The following is a 27128-nucleotide window of genomic DNA, read 5'->3' as shown; positions in this document are numbered from 1 at the left end:
TATTAATAGAGTTTATCAAATTTGCTTGTGAAATATTTTGACAGAATCTTAAAACTGTCTACTGAATTTGCGTAATACAATTTATTTAATCTGTAAGCTAGTTTTGCAGAAGACAAACCACAAATATTTGTTAGAACAAGCCATACCAATTTCATTCTTTAAGTGCCTTATCTCAAAGTAGTAGTTGATTATTCTTGAGGGATATGTTTGTTCTTCAATCAATAGTTAATGGCCAACATCTATTTACATTTCTTCATGAAACATCATTAGTTACTGGAGGCCTTGCCAAACAAGCTATTTTCCAATAATTCTTAACAAAACTTGAATATACCTTGTTATATGGTAAGCTCTACTTGTTTTCTACTTTGTATTAAGTTTTTAATAATGAAATAAAAAATGCCAATGTTATAACATATACTGGTATTTACATGATATAATATTGCAGGCATTTATGTAAGATTACAAAGAACATAAACACAATCATGTCACTCAGGACTTTCTTCTTATTATTTTGTATTTTTTTTGTAGAAATCGTACTCTGGAGAGAACACAGCCAGTGCCATTGCTCGCTCCTGCGCTGCCCTGGCTTTGTCTCTGATGGTGCCACTGTTGATCACATCCCACAAGGAGAGCATTAAGGAGATCCTAAACACACTCATGGCAGGGTTGCCAGGGAAACCACATGCAGACGAGTCCCAGGCTGTGCAGTTCCACACAGGTCTCGCTTTGGGAATGTTTCTCTCCAGTTTATACGAGGAGCGTGTCAGGTAATGATTTTTGTAAAATTTACATAATTTTCCCAACATACCTTTTGAGCATTTGTCAATTAACGAGCGGCTTCTAGACCCAGAAAATCCTTGTCATCTCTATTGACAAAGCTTGCAGGTCCCCAGTTCTAATTGCAATAAATTTTATGCTGGTACTATCCTCTAAGGGCCAAGCTTAGACAAGTAAACAAATTCCATAAACCAGATACATACATTAAATATGTGGCAAATGGATTTAACCAACAAAACCGAATGTAAACCTGAAGCGCTGGAAAAGTTGATCAGAGACAAAAGGCACTTTGAGAACCAGAATTCCTGATGACGCTGGCTGTACTGTAACACTGTTGTCTCCCGCCCCTGCTAGATTCAATAAACTGTCCAATCTTTTTGGCCGAAAGTTCCAGTTTTTAAGAGACAAAAAAACAAACTAAATCTAAAATTATTGAATTTGTTTTTGTATTTTAACCACCTTATGTCAAAAGGTATTGGTTGTCTAGTCTTCACCTCTAAATCGTGAAGCTCAATGAGCCATCGTTATACAGTCTTTGCTCTGTAAACTGGTAGGAATAGTTTGACCGCTGCCCAGAAAAAAAAAATCAATCTCAGGCACATGAATTACACACCTTAAAAAAATCTCAAGCGTCACCCTTCTTGAAATTTCTATCTATTTTCTTACCACAGAAACCACAAAACACCATGTGAACATTACATTTGATAATGATAATGCACCTGTAGTTTCTAAAATAACACAGCATGGCTCTAGTTTAACCAGGTCTGGAGGGATTAAATGAATTATTTCCTTGTCTTGTGTAATGTAAAATCTGGTGCTATATTTCAGTTCCCAGAATGCAATGCAATTGAAGTTTAATTTTGGTCAGCCAGTGTCAACACAGATCTCTTCCTTCACTAGGATGACCAGGTGTCCCGATAAAGTCGGGATCTTCCCAATATTAGGGGCTTTGTCCCGCGTCCCAAAGGGACGCCATTTGCCCCGATTTTTAGAATAAACGTTGAAAACCCAGGCGTAAAATGTGACATTTTTATTTTCTTGTTAGGAAATTTCGGATATGTGGCTGCTGTACTGTCTCACGGTGCAACAGCATACTCTACTGGTTTAGGCTGTGTTGTTTGAGTGATTTGTTTGCATTGTATTACATCTATGCGGCTATCCAATCATGTTAACCTGCAGTCATATCATGTTGTTTTTACAGTTTTACTGGCTAATTGTCATGATAGCTGGTGGTGTTGACAAGCCTGTCACTAAAAAGCAAAAAAGACACTGCAAGTACCAAACGCAGTGGGGGAAAAAATGGATTAAATCGTATGCCCGTGATCAAGTCATCCAAGTATTAGGATTATAATTAGGATTTCACAGACATTTTGCGGACCTGTTTAAACATTAAATACGCCTAATATTTCAGAGCACTATAAAATAAAAGCCTTAAAATAGTGGTACTTCTTCCTGTAAGTGCTGTCATTTGTTTAAAGGCAAGCATGCAACATCCCCAGCAGTTGCTGCAGACATTCTGTCTGATGTGGATTTGCCCATACATTGAGACTGCACGTCTGCATCCACTGAATTGGTTGGAAGTGTAAGGCAGCTTTGCCAAGTTATACAGATTGGACATCAATTGGAAACAGTCCAAAACTCAGTTACCCAAAGGTATCTGGCATTCTTTAATAAAGTCCATATATGAGCACATTTGTTGTCATGTTATTTGTCCCATCCAGGCATGTATTTTATCAGTACCAAGTCAAAACAAAGAAAACATGCCTATTTGGGTCTAAATTCTAACTGCGATTAAAAAGTAAACAACAGGTTGTTTGAACCAAGGTAGCTATGCTTGATTGTTCCTGTAGTGCTGATTTAACACGGGTACAACCGACACAGGAATACTTTTTTGTCTGTGCTGACTTTCCAGTTTGTTTTCTGAAAGCTGTTTGTTTTACGTTCTGTTCAGCAGCCTCTGAGGTAGTCTTTTGTTTAATGTGTGATTCTGAAGTTATAGCGATCGATTGTATTTTCTTTAAGTTGCAAGATGTGCAAAACAATTACCTCCATCTGCATGTACAGTTTCTTTGGATAATGTCTAGACACGATCCTCAGCCAAAATATACTTTGCCTGTTTTGCTTTGTCAACTATTTTTAGTATTTTACGTCTAATGCTGAAAACTAGATTTTAGCAACCTGAATCAAAACAATGCAGCACTGACTTTGTCCCACCTGCTACGTACAGTACAGCAGGTCACAGAAAAGCCAGTACAGACAGACTGATAGGCTGATTAAAACATTGTTGTCATCTGAACAGTAAATAAGAAAGTTAACCGCTTTGGAGTAATTTTTTTGTATTACATTTCTCTAAGTTTTTATTTTTGCCTAAGTGCAATGCACACTGGAAGGTGAAGGAATAAAAACAAAGCCTATCTACAGAAGAAGGATACATAGTTTTTGTTGCTTGCATGGTGCAGCAGTTCACAAGGTTTCTTTAATCCTCTCACCAACTGAAAGATTTCCGATTTTCACTGTTGTTATCTGGTCACCCTATCTTTCACCAACTAATGCAAGATAACAGTTTTTTTACTGAACTGTCACCGTTTCTCACTTTCATCTGTCTGTATGATTATACTGCAGAAGTGACCTCTACGAGTTACTGAAATAATGTTAAGATGGTAAATTTCAGTTTTTCACTTTTTTTTACCAAGAGTGGCCAGTAGGATCAGGTGTAGCTTGGTAAAGAGAAACCACCCCTGTTGAATGTTGCATTGGCTCTGGAAATACCAAAGTGAAATAAAGAGCACTGTCCTTGGTGTATTAAGGCGTTTACAGTTATTAAAAATCCACCTTGCTCTGACTAGCAAAGGTAGTATATGTTGTTGACTTTATTAAACATGCCACATTTTCACAAGTGCAGAAACAGTAATAAATAGTGATTTAATTAAACATATAACAGGATCATAAACAAATAAATAGTATGCAGACTTAGATGGAAATTGTCATCTGTTTTGCCGCACACTTGACGTAGATACAGGTCGTTATGCTGAGTATCTATTGGCAGCCATAGTTTACAGCTATTCGTTACATCTCTGCAGTATTTAAAACAAAAACAATAAAAAAAAAGGCAAACTGAATTTCTTGTTCACGTGTGCTCAGCTGAAACAATTATTTGTTGGAAAGCCTAACTTGTTTAGACCACCTTTTGGAATACTGGCTTTTCTTTTTGTTGCAGTGATGTCTCTGATCAGAAAATGAATTTGCTCCTGATGAAGTCACTGGATGCGCTGGAGGGTTGCTGTTTTGACACCAGTTTGGAGTACAAGTATGGTTCTATTTTAAAAACTGCCTGTTGTTGTTGTTAATAATATGTAATTTTAAATGTATTGTTAATAGTGTTTTAATTAAATTATACCAAATCATGTTGTTATTTACAATGAAGGGAAAACATAATATATGGTTTCATTATAAGCATTTGGACAACACATATATGTTCCTTTCATTGTAAATAAAAACGTGATGTGGTATAAATCAATTAAAACACTGTTAACAATAAATGAGTCATGGTTGTAGCAGCTTAAGTATTCTGTAAATATTTCTTCTAATAGTTAAAAAGTGCAACACTTATGGGGCTGTCAAAAGATATTGGCACGGACATTGTATACAAACCAATGGAATACCGTGTATGTGATTGTGTGTGTATGTGTGTGTGTGTGTATATATATATATATAGCTAAATGCTGTTTTGTTTCTCCAGTGTTAACTTTTTCTTTTTGATATTCCACCTTATGGTACACAGCAGTTATCTTTTTTAAAATAACAAATGTGTGTGTGTGTGTGTGTGTGTGTATTATGTCGTGCTCGGGGGGAAAGCAACGGCAGGGCTAATAGGTGATGTAATCACATTCAAAGACATAAGCCCGATATATGCTCCTTGCAAAGGAGCCGGCTGTTTTGTACAGCGGTATCGGCGCTATGCTTCAGTGCGAGAGGTCCCGGGTTCGCGCCCGCCCTCCACCTGTGTGTGGGTTGCCTCGCCCTGTGTGATGCGCCTGCCTGGTTAACCTACACTACCGGTCAAGAGTTTTAGAACACCTCCATTTTTCCAGTTTTTATTGAAATTTACGCAGTTTAATGTCTCAGTGTACTCTGAAATTAAAGCATAGAACAAATAAACAATTGGAGATAAAAAGGAAATCATGGAATCGTTTTGTTTAACAAAATTTAATCTGAATTTTTGACTCAAAGTAGCCACCTTTTGCAGATATAACAGCCGAACACACTCGTGGCATTCTTTCTACAATGGAAATCAAATATTGTTCGGAAAGTTCTTCCCAACACTGTTAAAGAAGTTCCCACAAATGTGTTGCACTTGTAGGTTGCTTTGCTTTCACCCTTCTGTCCAGTTCATCCCAAACCAGCTCGATGGGGTTTAAGTCTGGAGACTGTGCTGGTCATTCCATGATTTGAAGCCTACCGTCTTGTTCTTTTCTTCTAAGGTAGTTCTGACATAGCCTGGAGGTGTGTTTTGGGTCATTATCTTGCTGTAGGATGAACCCCTGACCAACTAAGCATATACCAGAGAGGTATTGCATGGCGCTGCAAAATGCTGTGGTGGCCGTTTTGGTTCAGGGTGCCACTCACTCTGTGGAAGTAGCCGACTTCCAGGAAAAGAGCCCCAGACCATCACGCTTCCTCCTCCATGTTTGACAGTTGGTGTCACTCACGAGGAACCATCCTTTCACCTACTCGATGGCGTACAAAAACCCTCCGTGATGAACCGAAGATTTCAAATTTTGATTCATCGGTCCATAAAACCTTCTTCCAGTCTTCAGTAGTCCACTGGCAGTGCTTCATGGCCCAGGCAAGCCTCTTTTTCTTATTTTGCCATCTTAGCAATGGCTTTCTTATTGCCTCTTGACCTGTCAAACCTGCAGCTTGAAGTCTTCTCTTCACAGTTGAAACTGAGACTTGCTTACTTCGACCAGTGTTAAGCTGTGCTTGAAGCTGTTGTCCTGTGAACCGCCTATCACGCAAGCTGTTGACTCTCAGAAACTTGTCTTCTGATTCTGTTGTGGCTTTGGGTCTGCCAGATCTCTTCCTGTCAGAGTTTCCTCCAGTTTCCAAGTGCCTTCTGATGGTGTAGGAAACTGTACTCACTGACACCTTGGCTTTCTTTGCAATTTCTCTAAAGGAAAGACCTACACTTTTAAGGGTTATAATGGTCTGTCTGTCTTCCTTTTTGTTAATTGCCTTTTTCTCGCCATTATGATAGCAATATACTACTTCCTGCAGTACAGTACTGTCCAAATAATGCTTAAGAAGGTTTAGTAACACAGTCTGTTCCAACACTGCTTTTATACAGACAGAGGATTTGTAAGTAATCAACAAAAGTTGGGACACCTGTAGGAATTGTTAGCATCAACTTTCAAGGCTTAGTTTACTTCCATTGCTGCAGAACAGCTGTAAGTTGTTAACCCATTACTTTTTCCCTGAAAAAGGCCTTTTTGTATAACTCCGAAATGTACATTATTTTTCAGGTTATGGTAACCTAAACTTTTTTTTTTAACCTCTGTCAGTTTATCGCTTATCTTTGTACCATTTCAGGTTATTCACTGGACTTGAACTGCTTAAATTTCAATAAAAACTGGAAAAATGGGGGTGTTCTAAAACCTTTGACCGGTAGTGTAGATCGCAGCAATTGGTGTCAGAAGTGGACGCAGTTAACCCGGCACGTACTCGTCGGACTGTAGCCTGGTGAGCGAGTCTGGGCCGGTCTCGAGGCTGGCAGGGGAAAGTGTAGTGTATCCTGTTTTGTATTTGTAATTCATTTAGAACAATTTGTAGATTTTATTTTTCACTTTGACATTATGGACTTTTTTTGTGCTGATCAGTGGAATAAACTCCTAATTAAATCCATTTTGATTCCGTGTTGTAACACAATAAAATGTGGAAAAGTCTTAGGGGGGTGAATATTTTTGAGAGCCACTGTACATGTATTACTCGCTGCACTGTCAGCCCTTGTTAAAAATATAAAGTAATGTACACGATCCAAATCAAAGCTTGCCCCAGTATTTCAAGTAAAAAAATAGAAAGATTTTAAAAATAGCAAGAAATGACTTGGATGCAGTAGCAGCAGTTTCATTATTGTTTTAAGTTATTTTATTATGGGCGGGCTTTGCCTTTTGTGCTTGTTTCTGTATATGGTCCATTGAGTTAGAGGGCAAAGACACAATTTCTTAGAGTAATAAGACAATTTTGATGGTATAAAACAAGAAACTAATGCTTGACTGGTCCTTCCTGCAACTAAGTTTGTACAATTAGATATATACTGTTGAAATTGTTTCAGAATAATGTCTTTTTTTTATATAGTAAACCAATGCTTCTGACATGGCACGTATTTTAAACTGCCTTAGGGAATACATCCCTTCAAAGGAACAGTACTTTCTTGTCTTTGTTTGTGTAACACTTTGCTTTAATAAACTACATGTGGGAATTCTAGGTGTAGCAGTGTGCAGAGGTGGCATACTGGTTGTGGCATTTGGTGCTACTGCATGTATTTGTAAATCCTGCATGCTCAGTAAGTACATATTGAGCATTTTCATGCCCAATTTTGTCGATTTGCAAGGGTTGTTTGGTTTCTTACAGCTTCTTAATTGGGATTTTTTTTTTCTCTAAATAAATAATTGCCCTCTCTAGGCTCTGCAGTTAGACCTTCAGTTTGCCCCCCCCCCCCCCCCCCCCACACACTTTTTTTTAACAAAGTTAGGCATATGATTGGGACTTGCTGAATTGTTGCAATGCTTTTAGAGTGAAACGCTCACCATAAGTACCAGGTGAAGGTGATCTGATTGCAGCTTGTTTTTTAGAGTCAGCTTAAACTACAACACAAGGAGTCAGCAGCAATGTATGACGTCTTGCTAAGAACACATCTTTCATTTCATGAAGGTTACCAGGGCATGGAAGGCACAGAATAGACTACACTAACTTACATAGCCCAGATGTAATTAACATCATGGCCACCAACTCTGCATGAACTGAAGGGTGTTGTCCAATGTGTAATACTGTCCTCCTCTACATATAGCCACTTACTAAGCACTGAGTATGTTGATCTACATTGTATATCAGTTCTAGTAATATTTTGCACTGTAATAATTTTTCTATGATACTTTTACTTTCTAGATGAATTAGCTGGCATGAGCAGCTTTATCACTTGTCTTCATTAAAGAGGTGCGACGAAGTCAAACCTGTGCTGTCACCAAAGCGCAAATTTGTGATTTGGTCTAATATTAGCCAGTTAATCCCAGTGTGTTCCAGTGGAAATGTTTGAAAAGCTGCACCTTGAGGACGTGTTTTGTATTGACAAAGCTATTATTATCTGTTGTTGTTACCAGCACTGGATGCATCTTGGGAGTTGGTCTTGTGCTTTCCTTGATGAGCCACGGCAGTCAGACTGAGTCCCGTGTGCATGTAGCTGTGACCTTGGACAAGTTACTTGACAGCCTGAAGGAGAGCAGCAACCAGGGCAGGATGCTGCAAGAGGTGAGTTCATTACGTCAGGGTGCTTCCTGACATTCAGAACTTTAAAACACTCAATCAAAATGGAAGGTAAAACTAGTAAAGTCTAGTAGACAAACGCTTTGTTAAATGCTTTCATCAAAACCACCCTGTTTTTCAGGGCAATTAAAAGCTGGTTAACTGCTTATCTATTTTTCAACTGCAGAGTGCATATTTAATCCCAAATTCCCTAAAAACAAACAAGTAGCTAATGATCAGATGAGGACCTCTGGGAATCATTTATTATAATACTGTACAAACTGGTATGATTCACACACAGATTCACACAAAATGAAATTGGTGTATAGCCAATAAACACTGGAAAAACACTGGAAATGGATATTCAATTCATGTTGACTTTAGCCCTTCCATTTAATAAAAAACAAACAAAAAAAAACTGACATTCTGTTGGTTACAAAGAAACCCAGAAATGGCTGCCAAGAGAGCCTCCAGCAAGACACAGACTAATCTGTTAGATTTAAGATGTTAACGTGCTGTGTAATTCATGAAATTATTTCTACTTTATTATTTCTACTTATGTGTCTACTTTGTGGTCAAGCGTGGTTGGGATGTTAAAAAAAAAAAAAAAAAAACGTGACGTTGACTGTATAGAAGCATTTCAAGACAAACTTACCCTGGCAAAAAATGTAATGATTTTTTTTTTCTTTAGATTTTAGTATTGCTAATTTAGTTTGCCATTTACCATATTTACATTTTTTTATTTTTTTATTTAAATGCTATATTGAAAAAATGTATTTTTTTTTATTATTTATTTTTTAATTATTTTTTACTAGATGTGATGCAAATTAGTTTTTTATTGGACAAGCACAAGCCATCATTTTTGTGAAACTATTAAAAGACGAAGATTGACAAATAGGAGATTATCTGTACGATATTTTATTATTTTAAAATAAAATACAGACTGTAAATCTCGTGGCAATGTGTTTATGTATTAATTGATTGTGCATGTATTGTTCAGTGAGAGTAGTGTGGCGAAAGAATGTTGCCCTCCCAAGAAAAACCGAAAAACATCATAGGGTATGAAACCAGGATCACCCTGCTGCAGCAGTGTTCCAGTTAGCCATCATGGGACAAGATGTTAGATGAGGAAAAGTAGCTGTAAAATGTTGTATAATGTTTATAAAAAATAAGTATATAATAGAAATAAAACAAAAAAACATATGTTGTCTTTGCAGAATTTGATGGTGCCTAATGTAAATATTGCATGCATTTTGGTAGAAAAACAGTAAAAAAAAATAAAAACAAATATGCAGAGAAATTTGACAGGTTATACACAAGTCTTTAAAATCTGGGGTTCAGCAGTTACAAAACTGAAAGAACATCAAGAAAAATCAGAATTTCATAAAGCAGCAGTGATAGTAGGCAATGATTACGTATATGTAATGCAACAAACTAAAACACCTGTACATCAGGAGTTGAATTCAGATTATAGAGGAAGTGGAAAAAGCAGGCAGAAGCTATTTTTATATTTGAATAACTCACAAGTATTGTAGCGTTTTCAGGTTCTTCTTGGACTGCACTGAGACTGCAACCGTAAGTAGATAAAAGCTCAAGCCACTTATTTTTTACAGGATCGCTACAGTATGCTACTTAAATTTACGAGCAAATGTGTTCCAAACTGCGTTGAAAGGGACATTTCCTTAAAATATGTTAAGGAATATTAAAATTTGTTTCGCTGAGCTGCTTGCTATCACCTCTGCAAAGCGGGTGAGTGAGATGCAGGCATTCTCTATTGCAAAAGCCTGCTTAATTTTTAGAGAGGCCAGGACATAGGTTACGGGCCGTACTAACCCTGCCATTTTGCTGAAGACAATCTCAACATTTTATGTCATTGGAGGATTTTCATCTACCTCCTTTCCAGTCTGACCGGGAGTGACAGCTCCATACACTGTCCAGTGTGGGCCCTGGCGTAATACCATGACAGGATGACAATTTTGATGTTATGGGGCTAAGTCCCGTGGTCAAGCCCTGTCTAAGCAGTGGCTGTCCAAGTGGATAGCAGACATAGTCACACTGCCTATGAGCTTGGAAACTTGCTGCCTCCAGAAAAGCTCATTGCCCATTCCACCAGGGGCGTGGCACCTTCGTTGGCTTTATTCAAGGTATATGCAATGCAGCAATGTGGGCTGCTCCCCATACATTTAATGAGGTTCTGCAGACTGAATGTCGTGGATCCTCAAAACCCAGGCTAGTTTTAAGGGTAGCTTCCCAGTCGACCCTTACAACACAGGCATAGGGGTGAGTTTCTCAATTTTATAGCCCTAGCTACTACTTATTGGTGTTCCGTATGGTAACGCACAAGACAGCTTCTTGGCTTAGCCTTGTAACATTTCAGTTGTTCTGCAATCGTGCCCTTGCGACGGCTTTGGTACACTCAACCATTTGATAACCATTGAAAGGGAACGGAGGTTATTATCATAACACTGGTTCCCTGGAATAGAAATGTAACCATTAAATCATTAAAATATCAGTAAAAGCAATCAACAGAATGAGGGGATGGGCATTTTCATTGTCCTTTCGCTATAACAAACTCCTCAATATAACGAACAAAAGGCTTGGACCCCAACAGATTCTTTATAGCAAGGGTGTACTGAACATTGTTATTGTTTCTTTCATGTACAGTATGTGGTAGAGACAAACCATTTGTTTGAAAATAAGCTATGTCTTATTTATTTCCTAAGGAAATAAATAAATGCAACTGTTTATGTATAATTAATTACAACAGTATTTTTTTTTCAATAGTTTGTGGTGTCAAGGTTAAATTATGATTCTAGTGTTTCAAGGGTTTCAATTCAAAAGGGAATGTCCACAGCTGAGCTGAACAGCATGGTCTGAATTTGTCTTTTAAGTATGTCTTCTGTTTGTCTTCAATGACCTCCTTTCAGGTTTTGGCCTATTCAGTCACTTGTGTCAGCGTGTCTGCCTTCAGCGTTGGCATCATCGAGGCCAACAAAGCAGAAGAAGTTATGAATAAGCTTAGAGCCCTGACAGAACAAAGTCAACAGGTGTGTGTAATGTGCTTACTGTTCAAGTCCCATACAAGGACCACAATAGTCAAGTAAACTGTGTTGTATGGCACTTGAACATTCAATGCAAATGATTTAAAGACTCCTATTGCCGCAACCAGTAATACAAACATAAATAAGAACAATTATAATCTTGTAATACCTTGATCTAGTCTTTATGTCTATAAAACATGTCATTTTCAAGCAATGCTACTAGCAGCACTTGGAGATTTTATAATCAACTGTATGATCCACATCTCACAATTTACATTTATGTTATTAATTTTTTAATTTTTTGACGTGTTTGTTTTTAACTGTTCTTAGTACTGTATTTGTGTTTTAAAACAATAGATGTTGTTTTTATTAACCCTTTAAAAACATACTTTATATATATATATATATATATATATATATATATATATATATATATATATATATATATATATATATATATATATATTTATATTTATTTGCTTTTTGCATTCTTTAGACCCCGGGGTTTGCATTGGCTTTAGGTATAACTGTTCATGGGTTATCAGCCTGTGGGCATGGTAAAGCTGAAGACTTTTATGCTCGACTTCTGCCTGCCTGGATAAAAATCTTACTGACTGAGGTAAGTGAAGCATTTTTAGGTATGTCTGTGGCAGTGTTTAAATCAAAATGTAATGAATTCATTCTTCCAATATATGTTTACTATGTTGGGAAGCTGGCTCTGTACCATATAAGAAATACACCCTTTGAAACTGGAACCTAAGACAGAAAGAGCAGATGCTAGGAATTTTATTAGTCAGAAACAGCTGTCCTATCTTTGTTTTCTTAATATTATTCCTCAGGTTAAAGATGTTGACATATTATTATTATTATTATTATTATTATTATTATTATTATTATTATTATTATTACAGTACACATTTAAATCCAGACATTTCAGACTGAGGTTCTACTGTAGTATCAATGGCTCAATTGTGGCAAGAAATATATATACAGTATACAACCCCAAGCCTTAAAGCGTAAAAAAATAAAAAAATAAATAAACAAACAAAAAAAAACCAACAAAACTTTGAAATATTTTCCTTGAAAAACAAAAATAAAATGAAAAAAAATGCAAGACGGTTATTTTGCTAATGAGAGGTGTTTTTTTAATACCATTTTTAGTATTTCTACAAAATAGAGAAACAAAAGGAACGGACAAGAATTGTGATCAATGTCTGTGTTTTTTCCGGTTCAGGGATGTCCCACAATGCAACGTCTGGCGGCTGTGAATGGTTTGGTTGCTCTGGTGGGATCTGAAAGTTCCCTTATCCAGGTAAGTGTTGGAAATGTGAATGGTTAATATTTTTTTTATAGACTTTTGTAGCTTGACTGGGTTCCAGCATGGGGTCTAATAACTGTAAGTGATGCCATTTTCACATTTGTAAGAATGACCCCCTCTGGAGGTGCTGCTTCTGCTTATTTTTCTTATTCTGTTCAAGTAGCAGTTACACAATTTGACGTTCAGTAAGAACTGTTTTTTTACAATGAGAACCATTAAAACTCGTTAGAATGCATTCATGTTTCACGTGAATCATTAAAAAACTGTTCAACTGTGCTAACTGAAAATGTACTCTTAACTTAACAAAAGAACATATGTAATTGTTTTTTCTATTCACGGAATAAAATAAATACCAGTTTTGTGATGTGATTGGCTAAGAAAATAACAATTTCTGTGTTGGTGTGTTAAATAAAGTTTAATGTTCATGCAACTGTTCTAGACATTTTTTTTTTGTTTGTTTTTAATGTGTACATTTTGTTGTATAGCGTTTTGAGCATGATATGCATAGCTCTGATTGGCTCAGATGTTTCACACTTTCAAAGCTGTATTTAATACATCAAAACAAAATGCAAAGATAAAACTTCATGTGCACATTTTTGCTCACTTGTTTTTTTTTTTTTAACAAATTTGTGTTGGAGGGTTTACATTTTTGTGTGTTGTAAATGGAATAAGCAGAAGTAAAATAATGTTATCCATTTGTGATGAAAGCCTTTTTGCTTTTCTCAATCAATGGTTAGTTTTTAATTACTCTATTCAAACAGTCACGTATACTGCATGCACGGTACACTATCATCCCACGGACCAGCTGCAGTCTGTTTTAAAGTCAGAGCCTTCTGAAAGTCACTGTTGTGGGTTGATTTGCTGGTTTTCATATATTTCCACAGTATTTACAGTAACAAGCTAAAACGCTGTTTATTTATTAAATGTAGAAACTGTAAAATAAATAGTATTGTGTTTGTTCCTTGTTTACAAATGAAATGCTACATGGCTATAGAAATTTAAGTTAAATGTGCTGTTTGTAAAGCCAGTCTTTTGTCTTTTTTTCTGAGAAAGGAAGCCTATGTACTGTGAATTACACCAAGAACGACCCTTCTCTCAGTTGGAAATAACACTTGCAGGGTGCTGGTTGTTAGGCCTTTTTTATATTTTCATTTAAATGCAAATACTTGGTCTCTTGGATGACTGCCAGGAAGCATTTCCATAGAAACACCATGAATGCAGTGCTGTACGTTTTAAGCCGCTACACAGTTACCGTGATGATCCATTCTTTTAATGTGTATTTTTTAAATATAAAACAAAAAATAAGCATTAAAAAAGAGATCTTCAGGACTTTCTAAGGGTGGATATTCTATATTGGTTGTTGTTGTTCATTGCATGTTCTTTAAATTTCCCTGAGGAGGTACTCTGTAGCCCCGTGGCTGCAGCTTTGATCATCCAAACAGCTAGTGCTCCTGAATAGCTTGTAACCTGGTTTACAGTTGCCCAGAATTGTCAGATTTGTCTAAAATATTGTTGCTAAAATGTTTGATACTATAACTTGTTGTGCCCTGTAATTTGAAAACCAGCAGGCTTTTGACAAAAGATCTAAACGTGAAAGATGTAGGCTACCTTTTTTATGTTTAATTAGTCATGGCACAGGCTTTGTTTTATGTGTTGGGGGAAATCTGAGCTTTTCTTGACAAAATTACAACTACAAAAACTTGACAGCCCAATCTGTTTATTTCAGCTCGTCAATCTGTGTCTAATACATATTAAAATGTATTTTGTGTTAAAATTGATTTTAAACATTTTGATATGCTTGTTTACCATTTATGCATGGAAGGTTGTTCAGTCTTATAAACTAAAGATGCTTGTTAAAGAAAACAATGTTACAACATCAAAACTAAACATGATATTTTAGTTACAATTTTCAGTATTAATAATTAATGTGAACTATACAAAGAAATTATATGACTATGTAAATACAGCCATGTAAAACAGACGTAACTGATTATTTTATTGTAAGAACCAAAAAGGGATTAGATTTTTATATATTAGTTGTGCCTTGTAGAAATAACAAGGCACATGTCTCTAGTAAAACAATGTATATAGCTATTCAGGTCTCTATCCAAGGTGCTTCCAGATTTAATATCCAGTCTGGCAGACAGCAATAAAATTAAATCCGGTGTTGCATTAATTACCCTTTTCTGGCCATAACATTTATCAGTAGTGTTTCCAGTAGTGTTATTCTATAAAGGTATTTAAGGGGTTAAGATAGAAGCCTACTGGGTGCGATTTATTTATTTATTTATGTTCAACAGCTACTGAAACAATAAATAAGAAATGTACACAACCCTGTCATGAAGCCATTTTATATAAAGCTTTAACTCAAGCAGCGCTCCCGTCAAGTTCAGTCATGCAAGATGCAAGATGCAAGATAAGAAAGTTTAGCTGGTCATTATACCACATTACAGTTTTATTTGAAATAAAGTGGAATGCTCTTGAACCACATTTTATCAGCGTTCCGCATGAAAAAAAAAAAACATATAATACTGGATTCATTGCAGTACCTCTAGTTAATCAGTGTAGGGCGCTGATGACTTTCAGTGTTAAGATGTATCACACCAGCCAACTCCAAAAGCTGGGTACAGTAGTCTCATCGTATAGGAACATAAGAGAACACTTCGGCTAAGAGAACACCCTTGTGGTGAAACTGATTGTTTCCCATTGTAAATGATCCGCCTAAAAGAACAGTGTCACAAAAATGGCTGCAGTGGGTGACGTCAGACCAGAAACAAGAACCAGGAAATAAACAACAGAGCGGTGGAGTTTGGTGAAGCTGAGCGATTGGTACCGCTCAGCATTTAATAATTAAACAAGCAGAAAATAAAAGGTTGCAAGACAAACAAAACACTGGACAAATAACAAAAAGACAAACAAAATGGACTATACAGACAAAACACGGTGAGGTTCTATTATTATATTTATTACAATTACCTCCGTCTCCAATCCCTTTCTCCACCGAACACACATCCCCGAGTGAGTAAAAAAACACGCTGCTTTTATGCAGCTGTACCGAGACTTGATTGCTAATCAATCATTCAGTTGGAGTCGCGGTACAACTGCATGTGAATTAATAAAGTGCAATTCCCTGTGCTCACATATTATTACATTTTACTTGTATGTGAAGTGCTGTGCAATCCTCTTGCCTAAATACAAATATACATTTTAAACACACGTGTTACATAGACCCGTTTATATCCTGTGTACCAATGACTATACACCAACATTAACACACAACACCTTTTTGGCACTGATAACGATTTGCTTACAATTTTGTAACCTGATAACTCATCATCATCAGACTTAAACTAAAACAGTTTATAAAATCTTTTCAAAAATGAGTTATTACTGCGAGAGTCTTGAAGAACACTGATTCTGCGCTGTGTTAATTTCATTGGACAGTTACTTCATTAACGTTAGTTTGTCTCTTATTGTTATAGTTTATTAACATACACTAGCCTATTGCTTTTCTCTTACTTATTCTGTTAATTTCATAAGTTGGTGCATGTGTGTCTTAGCAAGTAATACATATTTGTTTATTTATTGATTCATATTGTGTCTGGGGTCAATGTGTTCTCTTAGCCAGAGACTACTGGACTATAGTTTTTCATAACATACTTTAATATTTAATGTCCTAAGCAAAAAGAAATAAGAACCTCTGTCTGCATGTTAATTTTACATATTTACATTTACTGTAGATAATGACAGTTGTACGTCTTGGTGATCTGCATTTTTATGATACTGAATGCTGCAATAATGTATTCATGGGGGGGGGGGGGGGGGGGGGGGGGGGGGGTGTTACTAACATGGGTGTTACAGTTACAGCTTGCCTGCCAGTTACTTGATGCATGTTTTTCTTGGTTTCAAAAACTTGTACTAATAATAATTAAAACAATTACAACGTCATTTATCATGCAAAATACCTCTTGATATGGATCAGTTTCTGTTTCATGACAGTACTGGCACCAGGAGTTATCTTTCTTAGTGACAGGGAGTTGTATTTTCTTGTGATCTGTGGGAACAGGCACTGACTGCCAGAATTCAGGGTAAACCCAGCCATTACAGTCAACTCAAGTGTGAAAGAACGATTTAACTGGGCCCAAAACTTAAACAAATATGGACCTTGACATTTTTTAAAAGTTTTATATTGTAGAAATGCATTGGTCTTCATAACGGATCATAGTATTGTATGCTTACATACCTGTAAAAGCAATTGTCCACAGTTCTGTCCGTCTTTACCACAGCTGAAGTCTGATGCTGTACAGGCCACCCAGCATCAAAGCCGGCTTAATGAGGTCATCAGATCAATAACCCAGGTAAGGCAAACTATGTTTGTTTTGTTTTGTTTTGTTTTGTACAATTTTGGTTTATACGTGTTTGGAAAAAAGTTGTCATCTGTACATACATTAATATTGCTCTCCCCACCCTAGATTATAAGTTTCTCAGGTGCAATTGGACTGCAGTCGAATGCCTCCTGTCTCATAGGACATGTCCATCTTGCAAACTTGTCATCAAGTCAAAGCAGGACTTCAGGTAGGCTTCATGTAAAAATCTTTGTATAATTGAAAGATGAATCCTGCAGAACACAGAACAATTGCAGTTGTTACCACTGGTGTGAATCTGACACGCGGTGTAGAATGTGATTGGGTTTAGAGAAGCAACAGTTTACACTTTTAATCTGTAATGTTGTATTTGAAAAATGTACATATCTGCATTACTGTACATGAATGTAAAGCACCAGGAGATCGAGAGCACAAGAAAAAGGGACCATGCTAGTGCTAACCCAGATTCTGTAGTACTATGTGGGGCCAACTTTTGCAATAGATTGGTATGGTTGGATTGTTGTCACTTTTTGTACTTGCTTTCAATGTAAAATCAACTATTTAATTAATATTACTATTGATTTAATGTATTAAGTCAACATTGCAGTTATGGGGCTATGTGGGAATATTGTAAGAGGTAAGAAAGTGAATTTTAAAGCTTGTATCACTCCTTTTGACAAGTGACTCAGCTGGGGTTTTAATGGGGTATCCAATACTGTGTCTGATATTTCTCAGACATTAAAGAATGATACCAAAGGAGCATTAGAAAACAAAGATCTGCTGACACCTTGAGGTGTACAGTGTAACTGATAAAGGATTGGGCACAGGCATTGCTTGGTTCCACCTTTTACTGTCTTAATTGTCAACTGTATAAAAACACAACTAAACACTCAAGCTCTGGAAGAATATTGTGTTAATGTATGTACTCATGTACCAATGTAAGTCAACTTGGTTGTTTTAATTTTTAATTTTTTTTTTATTAAATACCTTTTTTTTGCAGTTCCTCCAGATTTTGGGTACTTGTCTGAGAAGAGTGTCATCAAGGCTGCTGTGGATTACATCATCGAAGCTGGAAAGAAAGGTACACTTCGTGGTACTAGGGACTTCTTTCTACTGTATTGGAAGCAGTTATCAGTTTTTAACTTTTTACATTTTTGTCATATTTCATCCTTTACATTTCCTCTTTAGCCCTGGTTATAATTAATTTAACCATACTTTCCAATACTAAAGAGGCTGTGAAAACAGGAAAACTTATGATCATAGGCTATGTGTCTTTAATTAATGTAGTGCTGTAGCCAGTGTATATTTTCCACACCTGCCTGTCTCTATATTAGTTGTGACCTTATCTTTAGTTGTTGTAGTGTTAACCGCACTGTGTGTGTTTTTTTTATGTCCTTTGCGAGCATTGGTTGTAATAGAATCCTTTTAATTGTTATTATAAAGAACATAAACAGCCCACCTTTTTATTGTTGATCATCTGTATACACATCTAAGAAAAACATTTGTAGGTAGATTAGGTTAAAAAAAATGTTTTAAATATAGGTAAAAAAAAAAAAAAATCTGAAAAATAAATAGTGAGGTTGACAGAGAATACAAATATGTTTTAGAAGTTATTTAATGCAACCCAGTGAGCATTTACTCATAAAAAAACAAAAAAAAACCTCAACAAAAACAAAAAAACAACAAAATGAAAACAAACAGTTGTTTAGGCCAGTTAAACTGTACAGAGGTATCTCCAAAATGGGTTAAAGATCCCCACTGTACTAGAACTTTACTGTGGAGTTTATCAAAGCGAATCATTTTCTACCTGTTCTTGTGTTTTTCTAGGTCCTGAGTCCATCCCCCCGGAGCTGGTGAAGGTGGCTCTGGAGCCTGTTGCTTCAGTGGGCAGCAGTTTCCAGTATCCACCTGTCAACTGGGCTGCCATTCTGTCTCCCTTGATGAGGCTTAACTTTGGTAAAACACTTTTGTTATTTTCATTTTAGATTACAGATAACTCAAATGCCATGTAAAACATGAACAGTGTACATGTAGCTGTGTTGTTGGTACCTAATTTAATAAATACAATAAATAAATACACTTTTAATAATTTATGAACGGCTTACAATATAACAAATTAAGTCAAACCCTTCAATACTAATATGAGAATAAATAGCTCAAATGCTGTCACCTGAATTCAGGAGCTCGCCTTCAGTTCTAGTTGCCTGACATAGAACCTAGGCTAGATCAGCACCACCACCTAGTGATCCAGCACTTTGCATAAAGTTTCCTTCCTTCCTTTCCTGGTTTTACTGGTAATACATTTGTGTGCACTAGATGGCGCTGGTGTCTACTAATAAAAAGACACACTAGCTCAGTAGTTCTCAACCTTGGTCCTGGGGACCCACTGTCTTGCTGGTTTTTGTTCCAACAAAGCTCTCACTTACTTAATTGAACCCTTAACTGATCTATAATTTGCCTAATCAGAGCTTCTTAATTATTTTAAACAGTCAGAGGTTCCAAGTTAAATATAAAATTATATAAGGAGCTTGAATTCTCCAACTTTTTGTAAGCTAAACAATTTAAAAAAGTTGAATTCAGCTAATTATTAGTTCAGTTAAGGTTTCAATTAAATAATTGGGAGCTCGGTTGGACAGTGGGCATCCAGGACCAGGGTTGAGAACCACTGCCCTATCTAGCCTACATTATATATGTTTATGACAGGCAACTAGGACTGAATATCAGCCCCTGAACTCATAGTCAAAGCAAAAAAATTAATTAATTAATAAAATACAATACCATATTTCAGTAATGATTGCAAACAGGTAAGGGAACAATATTAAAATGCCATTTTAAAGCTATAGTGTGTGTGTGTGTTTGTGTGTGTGTGTGTGTGTGTGTGTGTGTATATACACACACACACACACACACATACATACATACATACATACAGCTCTGGAAAAAATTAAGAGACCACTGCAAAATTATCAGTTTCTCTGGTTTTACTATTTATAGGTATGTGTTTGGGTAAAATGAACATTTTTGCTTTATTCTATAAACTATTGACAACATTTCTACCAAATTCCAAGTAAAAATATTGTCATTTAGAGCATTTATTTGCAGAAAATGACAACTGGTCAAAATAACAAAAAAGATGCAGTGTTGTCAGACCTCAAATAATGCAAAGAAAATAAGTTCAGATTCATTTTTAAACAACACAATACTAATGTTTTATCTTGGGAAGAGTTCAGAAATCAATATTTGGTGGAATAACCCTGATTTTCAAGCACAGCTTTCATGCGTCTTGGCATGCTCTCCACCAGTCTTTCACATTGATGTTGGGTGACTTTATGCCACTCCTGGCGCAAAAATTCAAGCAGCTCGGCTTTGTTTGATGGCTTGTGACCATCCATCTTCCTCTTGATCACATTCCAGAGGTTTTCAATGGGGTTCAGGTCTGGAGATTGGTCTGGCCATGACAGGGTCTTGATCTGGTGGTCCTCCATCCACACCTTGATTGACCTGGCTGTGTGGCATGGAGCATTGTCCTGCTGGAAAAACCAATCCTCAGAGTTGGGGAACATTGTCAGAGCAGAAGGAAGCAAGTTTTCTTCCAGGACAACCTTGTACTTGGCTTGATTCATGCCAAAGCTGCCCTATTCCAACCTTGCTGAAGCACCCCCAGATCATCACCGATCCTCCACCACATTTCGCAGTGGGTGCGAGACACTGTGGCTTGTAGGTCTCTCCAGGTCTCCGTCTAACCATTAGACGACCAGGTATTGGGCAGAGCTGAAAATTGGACTCATCTGGGGGTGCTTCAGCAAGGCTGAAATCGGGCAGATTTGTCTTTGTGAAGGGTGCATGAATCAAGCCAAGTACAAGGTTGTCCTGGAAGAAAACTTGCTTCCTTCTGCTCTGACAATGTTCCCCAACTCTGAGGATTGGTTTTTCCAGCAGGACAATGCTCCATGCCACACAGCCAGGTCAATCAAGGTGTGGATGGAGGACCACCAGATCAAGACCCTGTCATGGCCAGACCAATCTCCAGACCTGAACCCCATTGAAAACCTCTGGAATGTGATCAAGAGGAAGATGGATGGTCACAAGCCATCAAACAAAGCCGAGCTGCTTGAATTTTTGCGCCAGGAGTGGCATAAAGTCACCCAACATCAATGTGAAAGACTGGTGGAGAGCATGCCAAGACGCATGAAAGCTGTGCTTGAAAATCAGGGTTATTCCACCAAATATTGATTTCTGAACTCTTCCCAAGATAAAACATTAGTATTGTGTTGTTTAAAAATGAATCTGAACTTATTTTCTTTGCATTATTTGAGGTCTGACAACACTGCATCTTTTTTGTTATTTTGACCAGTTGTCATTTTCTGCAAATAAATGCTCTAAATGACAATATTTTTACTTGGAATTTGGGAGAAATGTTGTCAGTAGTTTATAGAATAAAACTGAAATGTTCATTTTACCCAAACACATACCTATAAATAGTAAAACCAGAGAAACTGATCATTTTGCAGTGGTCTCTTAATTTTTTCCAGAGCTGTGTGTGTGTGTGTGCGTGTGTGTGTGTGTATATATATTTTATTTATTTTATTTTATTTATATAATTTGCCTGGTTGTTTTAAATATTTTAAAAACCATGTCATTTAAAACAATTTCACAGTGGTATTAAAATCAGAAACAGCAGGGGGTACTGTTTGCCCTTCCATAAATGTAAGTAAACATTTATAGAAAAATCTGTTATACAGGGTGTATTGCCGACTATATATTTTTTTCCACCCTCTGCTAAGTCTGCTATTTCAGTTATGAACCATCATATCAACTATTACAAAAGTGATATTGATATTGTTTAGAAAGCTCAGTTAACCAGTCACCACCATTACTGTACTGTGCTCTCACATAACATGATGTGCTTTGATTTACTATAAATGTGTACTGTAATTATACTTCTAGACATAGGAGCATAATGGAATCCCAAATCAGGCACTCATTATTCTGTTTGTTGTTTATGCACACGACATAATAATATAATACCTGTGTTGCAATTAGTTTAATGGGCTTATGCTGATGCAATTTGAATTACTCAGTAGAATGCATTATCCAAAAAAATTAATTGGATGCCCAAACATACGTTCTTAACCAGTAACAGATTAAAGACATCTCTACCTTGATTATTAGAAAAAAATTATACAAATTGTCAAGCAGTGTTGTGTTTTTATATCACAGGTACAAACAAACAAGTAACGCCATGGGCATTTTCATCCAGCTTTAGCACAAGTCATTAAACTTCCATGACAGTGCTATTCCAAAGATAACTTAATGGCAGGCTTTGTTTTATTTGTTATTGTATTTGATACAGTCTCAAAATGGTTATGATATTTATACAGTGAAACATCCATAACTATAAAAGTCAATCGGAGAGTATGTAGAAATAATAAAATACATTTGTAAACAAGCATTTGGTATTTCTGATATTTTTTATATCCTTTTAAGTACTGGTGCACAGCACAGGCTGGTTTAGCTCAGTTATGCCTAATGCTTGGCAATGGAAACCTATTTGCTCTCATCACATTGTCACCCCAAAAATGTCTTGAATTGAGTGCTTTTTTATTTTTATTTTTTTTTACCAATAATAAACGGTTGGACTTGTTATTTCAAATCTGATATAGGGAAATGTTTTCCAAAAACCTGACGCCTATGACGTGTGTGTGTGTGTGGGTGTGTGTCTAATATATATATATATATATTTTCATTTATTTCCAAATAAAAACACACACATTTGTATTCCTGTTGAAAGATTAGATTTAAATGTTAAATGTGAAAAAATACAATATTGGGTACAATGTGAATGCTCCCTATTTTAGAAGGAAGAGAAAAAAAAACTTAATTGTTTATTAATTTCTGAACCAACTTGATTGGCTTAGCGACACACACTTTTAAACTGTGTGCATTTTTAACCTGTATATTTAATCTTATGCATTCTTGCTAGGGGGTTATTACTGTATAAAGATTTTATATAAATATACAGGTATATAATGTTTTTTCAACAGCCATTAAGAGATTAAACAAAACATCTGAGTAAAGGTGAGACTTGCACAAAACAAAAGTATACTTTCATAGCTATAAACATTTAAGTTAACTTTTTATGTGTATTTTGCCTCTTAGGTGAAGACATCCAGCAACACTGCATTGAGCTAGCTGTGAGCCAATCCCAGTCATCCCAGAGTGCCTCTATGTTTCTAGGAATGTGGCTGGCACCACCTCTTGTTTACAGTGTCAGTGTGAGTAATACACTGTGTTACAGCCAAGTTATTGCATTATTTCGTGAGACTTATTGCCCTGCTTCCGCTGAGTAAACTTCAGCATTTTAGCCTGCATCTCGAATTTACTTGAATCTATTATTTATTTTATCAATATGAATATATAAATGAAAGACATTGAGAAACATTATTAACAGTTGCTTCAGATCATCTACAGATTGCCTAAATCTCCTGAATTACTTGGTGGAATTTACTAAAGTGATCCAATTTGATTACTTTTTAAAATCTAAATTGACAATTAAGTGCTTTTAATTAACATACATTTTTCTATTCTGAAAGTATTTTCTTTTAGAGATGATTTGTTAAATTACCAGGTTCTATTTTTTCTAGCTAAAGACAAGAGGCTACCTTTACCAGTCTTTTTCCCTTTGGATGAAACACGTCCCTGATGACAAACTGCAGTCATATGTGGAGGCGTTGGCAGTTCAGCACTTCACAGCAGAGAACAGGCTGCAGTACCCAGGCCTGTGCCTGTCAGTCCTGGAAGGGCTTGTCCAAGCCGCAAAGCTGCCCAACCCAGCGCAGTACTGCTGGGGCATACTCTGCAACACCACAGAAAAAATCTTCCAGCTGCTACCAAATGAAATTCAGGTAGTTGAGCAGTGCTTGTGTCTAAAGTTCAAGGGCATAAAAACTCGTAATGCAGAATATCATTGAATTCAATCTGACCCAAAACTATTCCCGTAATTCAAAGAATTGTATTTTTAAACTAGCGGCAGAATTATTTACTGTGTTGTCATGCCACTTCAATACACAATAGGGTACGCATTCTAGAAAGCATACCAAATTACAACTTCCCAAGGTACAAATGCCAGTGACAGTTGTTACGTTATTGAAGTCTATTACAGTTCTTACATTTTCAGTCTTTGAGTAAAGTGTGAATCTGTGAATTTGGTTATGTATGGGAATGATTTAAATAACCAGTACCCTGCAAGGATAAGCCACAGCTACATCAACAACTGATCCCTATCACAATATACCACAGCTATCCCAGAATTCCCCCTTGAATTGCAGTAGGAAGGATTCCCTGGTGCTGTAAAATGTTCTAATACATTCTGGCACAATATAGGCTGATCAAGTCAACCCCTATGATGTAGTAACAGTTTATTTGAATACAATGCCGTATTTTGTTTGTAAAGTGTTTTCTATTCTTATTCCATTTCTAGGACAGTGAAGTCGGTCTCTATTTGGAAATTGCTAAATGCCTGTCGGAGATGGCAGACACTGAAATTGACAGAATAACTCAAGTCACCAAGGTAAATCTATGTGATCAGTTCTCAGACCTTTGTTTTCGGAATGCAAAGACTTGTCTTTAATTCAGAAAACAAACAAACAATTGGTACCTTAAAAAAAAAAGTGAGTTATAAGCGATATTAGTTGGTTAACAGGCCATAGCAATATGTTGATATAAGAGCTTGTAACTAAGGCATTTCTGAGAAATGTTATTATCACTTATACAGTACTATGAAAGTTTGTGCCATTCATTTTTCTTTTAATAAACCTTGTTAATAATTGTTATAGTTCAGTAATGCAAATAATGTGCAGCAAACTGTACATAAACTAAATAAAAGGGGTTCTGGTAAATTGGAAAATAAGTTCACTGTATAATTGAGGGGCACAGAAATTGATGTGCAAAGTTAAAGTATGAAGTAACCATGAATGTCTGTCTTTAATTACCAATCAGCATGCTGTAGCAGTCTAAAGCAAGGTTTTAAAAAAGTGATCGATTAGAATGTAGAGATTAACCAAATAAAGATGTGATATCTACATAACTGCCCCCGCCCCCTTATTGGTACAGTAATTATTAGCAACATGAATGAAGTTAGTCCCATTTTTTTGTATATTTTTTTGTGTTTATGGGTTCCTATTGTTGAGATGTTTTCATTGCAGGATAACCTTATGAAGACATCCCTCATCAGGGCCTACCTGGTCTCTCAGGGCAGAGTCCCACTGCTGTGTTTGAATGATGTCATTGCTGCTGCCTTGGGTGATAGCCAGAAAGAGTCAGTCTGCTGGATGTTGCTACAGAGTTTTTATCAGGCACGCCTTGCAGCCAACCCAAATACAGGTATGAGTCTGATACATACAGTTATATGAGCTGCTTTTGATTAAAAACAACACACACAAAAAAAAAAAAACATAAAAGTTATTATTTCAAATCCTAAGCATAGAGGATAAAATATATTTCATCTCAGTGGTAATCATTCTGGTCCATTAAGCTTATTTTTTAAGTGGATGCACCTCTTAGAATTGATCTTGCATTTTTTTCAGGAGTTCTAAACAGAATGGAATGGCTTTTAGAATTAATGGGCCATATCAGAAATGTTGCTTATCGATCAACCCCTGTGGAGCATGAAGATATCAAGCAGGTAATATACATGTCATATAGTGGCAGGAAATAATTTAGCAAGTTATTATATTAATAGTTATTATATATAAATAATTAGGGATGGGACAAATAGAGCAGTTCCAAATAATTTTCCTTTAAGGGCTCACTGAACTAACACATTTCAATTGAAAGCCGGTTAAACTTTTAAAGCACACAATTAGGTTGTGCTGTGTGTATAATCTCCAAAGTGCTTTCAATGAAAAACCAATTATTGCCTTTTAATCTGTAGTGTAACATCTTAATGTAGGGTCTAAAAAAAAAAAAAAAAACGAAATCGACATTTCATTTGAACATGGCAACGCTCTCAAATTATGTCATTAGGTTCTGCAGAGTGCTTTCGACTCAAAGGCAATTATCATCATGTATGTTTTGCCTCATCTCAATTTAAAACTTTTAAACCTCAACAGCAATAGATCGAAGAATTGTAACGAGGTATTTTTTTAAAACCCTACTTAAGGTGACCATATTGTTCCGTGCTCAGCGGGACAGTTTGGGATAGTTCAGGCTTTATAACTCACAACCCAATGCATTCTGGTCCTGCTTCTCTTAAAGGTAAGAATGGTACCTCAGACAGGTAAAACATACCCAAATGCACTGGGTTGTGATTTGAAAAGCGTGAACTATCCCAAACTGTTCCTCTGAACATGGAGCCATATGGTCACCTTAACCCTACCTGAAGACGTTACACACTATTGCTATGCAAATGTGTTTATAATATGGATCTGCATCGGCCACACAAAACTCACCTGTTTACAGATTAAAAGGCGACAGTATTTTTTTATTCGCTATATATATGAAGGATGGAACGAATATAGCGGTTCCGAATAATTTTCCTTTATATTCTGCCCTATTACAGCCTCTTCGATACAAGGGATGCACCACAGTGGCCCGCACAGCCTTATCTCTTTGTGTAATTTAAATGCACAGTACAGATTTCATGCAGTTTCATTTATTTGACAGTTTGTGTGTGTCATAGGCTTCAGCCTTTCTGTTTGGTAACCACTCTGCACTTCCTGTTTAGGCAACAGATTTCCTTCTTCAGATATTTTCTGCTGCTGTTGTGTCATGGGCTGACCATACCTCACCTTTGCTTCTTGGAGTCAGTGCCAAGTGGTTGTTAAGGAAACAAGAAACTGCATGTACCAACAGCCCCAAAGCTGTTTTTAGCAAACACTCAGCTGATGCACTTTCGGTGCAGCATTGCTTAACAGTTCTTCCATACAGCATTCAACTTTTGCTGGCTAAGGAACCTTGGAAAGGCCAAACCCAAAAGGTAAGACTCCAGTTTGTCGGTTCTGCTATCCTCTTGTACACTCATAATCTTCTATTTATGAAGATAATGTCGAGCTGTCTGATTTCACTGGAAGTTAACACAGTACATACATTCTATTAACATTTATTTAATTT

At 36.4% G+C, this 27128-nt stretch overlaps 1 protein-coding gene across 1 annotated transcript in view; it reads left to right on the top strand.

Annotated features, from left to right (window-relative positions):
- The window catches only part of focad (focadhesin), a 95791-nt gene that overhangs the window by 63703 nt on the left and 4960 nt on the right, over positions 1-27128 (top strand). The window contains exons 27-42 of the mRNA XM_041221620.1: positions 529-767; positions 3995-4084; positions 8154-8301; positions 11223-11342; positions 11833-11955; positions 12571-12648; positions 16941-17012; positions 17127-17229; positions 18019-18099; positions 18846-18974; positions 23178-23293; positions 23663-23923; positions 24499-24588; positions 25223-25400; positions 25604-25701; positions 26743-26994. Coding sequence (XP_041077554.1) covers positions 529-767; positions 3995-4084; positions 8154-8301; positions 11223-11342; positions 11833-11955; positions 12571-12648; positions 16941-17012; positions 17127-17229; positions 18019-18099; positions 18846-18974; positions 23178-23293; positions 23663-23923; positions 24499-24588; positions 25223-25400; positions 25604-25701; positions 26743-26994 — 2178 coding nt within the window. The remainder of the gene's footprint in view (positions 1-528; positions 768-3994; positions 4085-8153; positions 8302-11222; positions 11343-11832; positions 11956-12570; positions 12649-16940; positions 17013-17126; positions 17230-18018; positions 18100-18845; positions 18975-23177; positions 23294-23662; positions 23924-24498; positions 24589-25222; positions 25401-25603; positions 25702-26742; positions 26995-27128) is intronic.

Source organism: Polyodon spathula, chromosome 2, assembly GCF_017654505.1.
Source record: "Polyodon spathula isolate WHYD16114869_AA chromosome 2, ASM1765450v1, whole genome shotgun sequence".
In the NCBI taxonomy this organism is placed as follows: domain Eukaryota; kingdom Metazoa; phylum Chordata; class Actinopteri; order Acipenseriformes; family Polyodontidae; genus Polyodon; species Polyodon spathula.
Note: the sequence above shows the minus strand (reverse complement) of the source record. Positions and strands in the feature narration are given on the sequence as shown.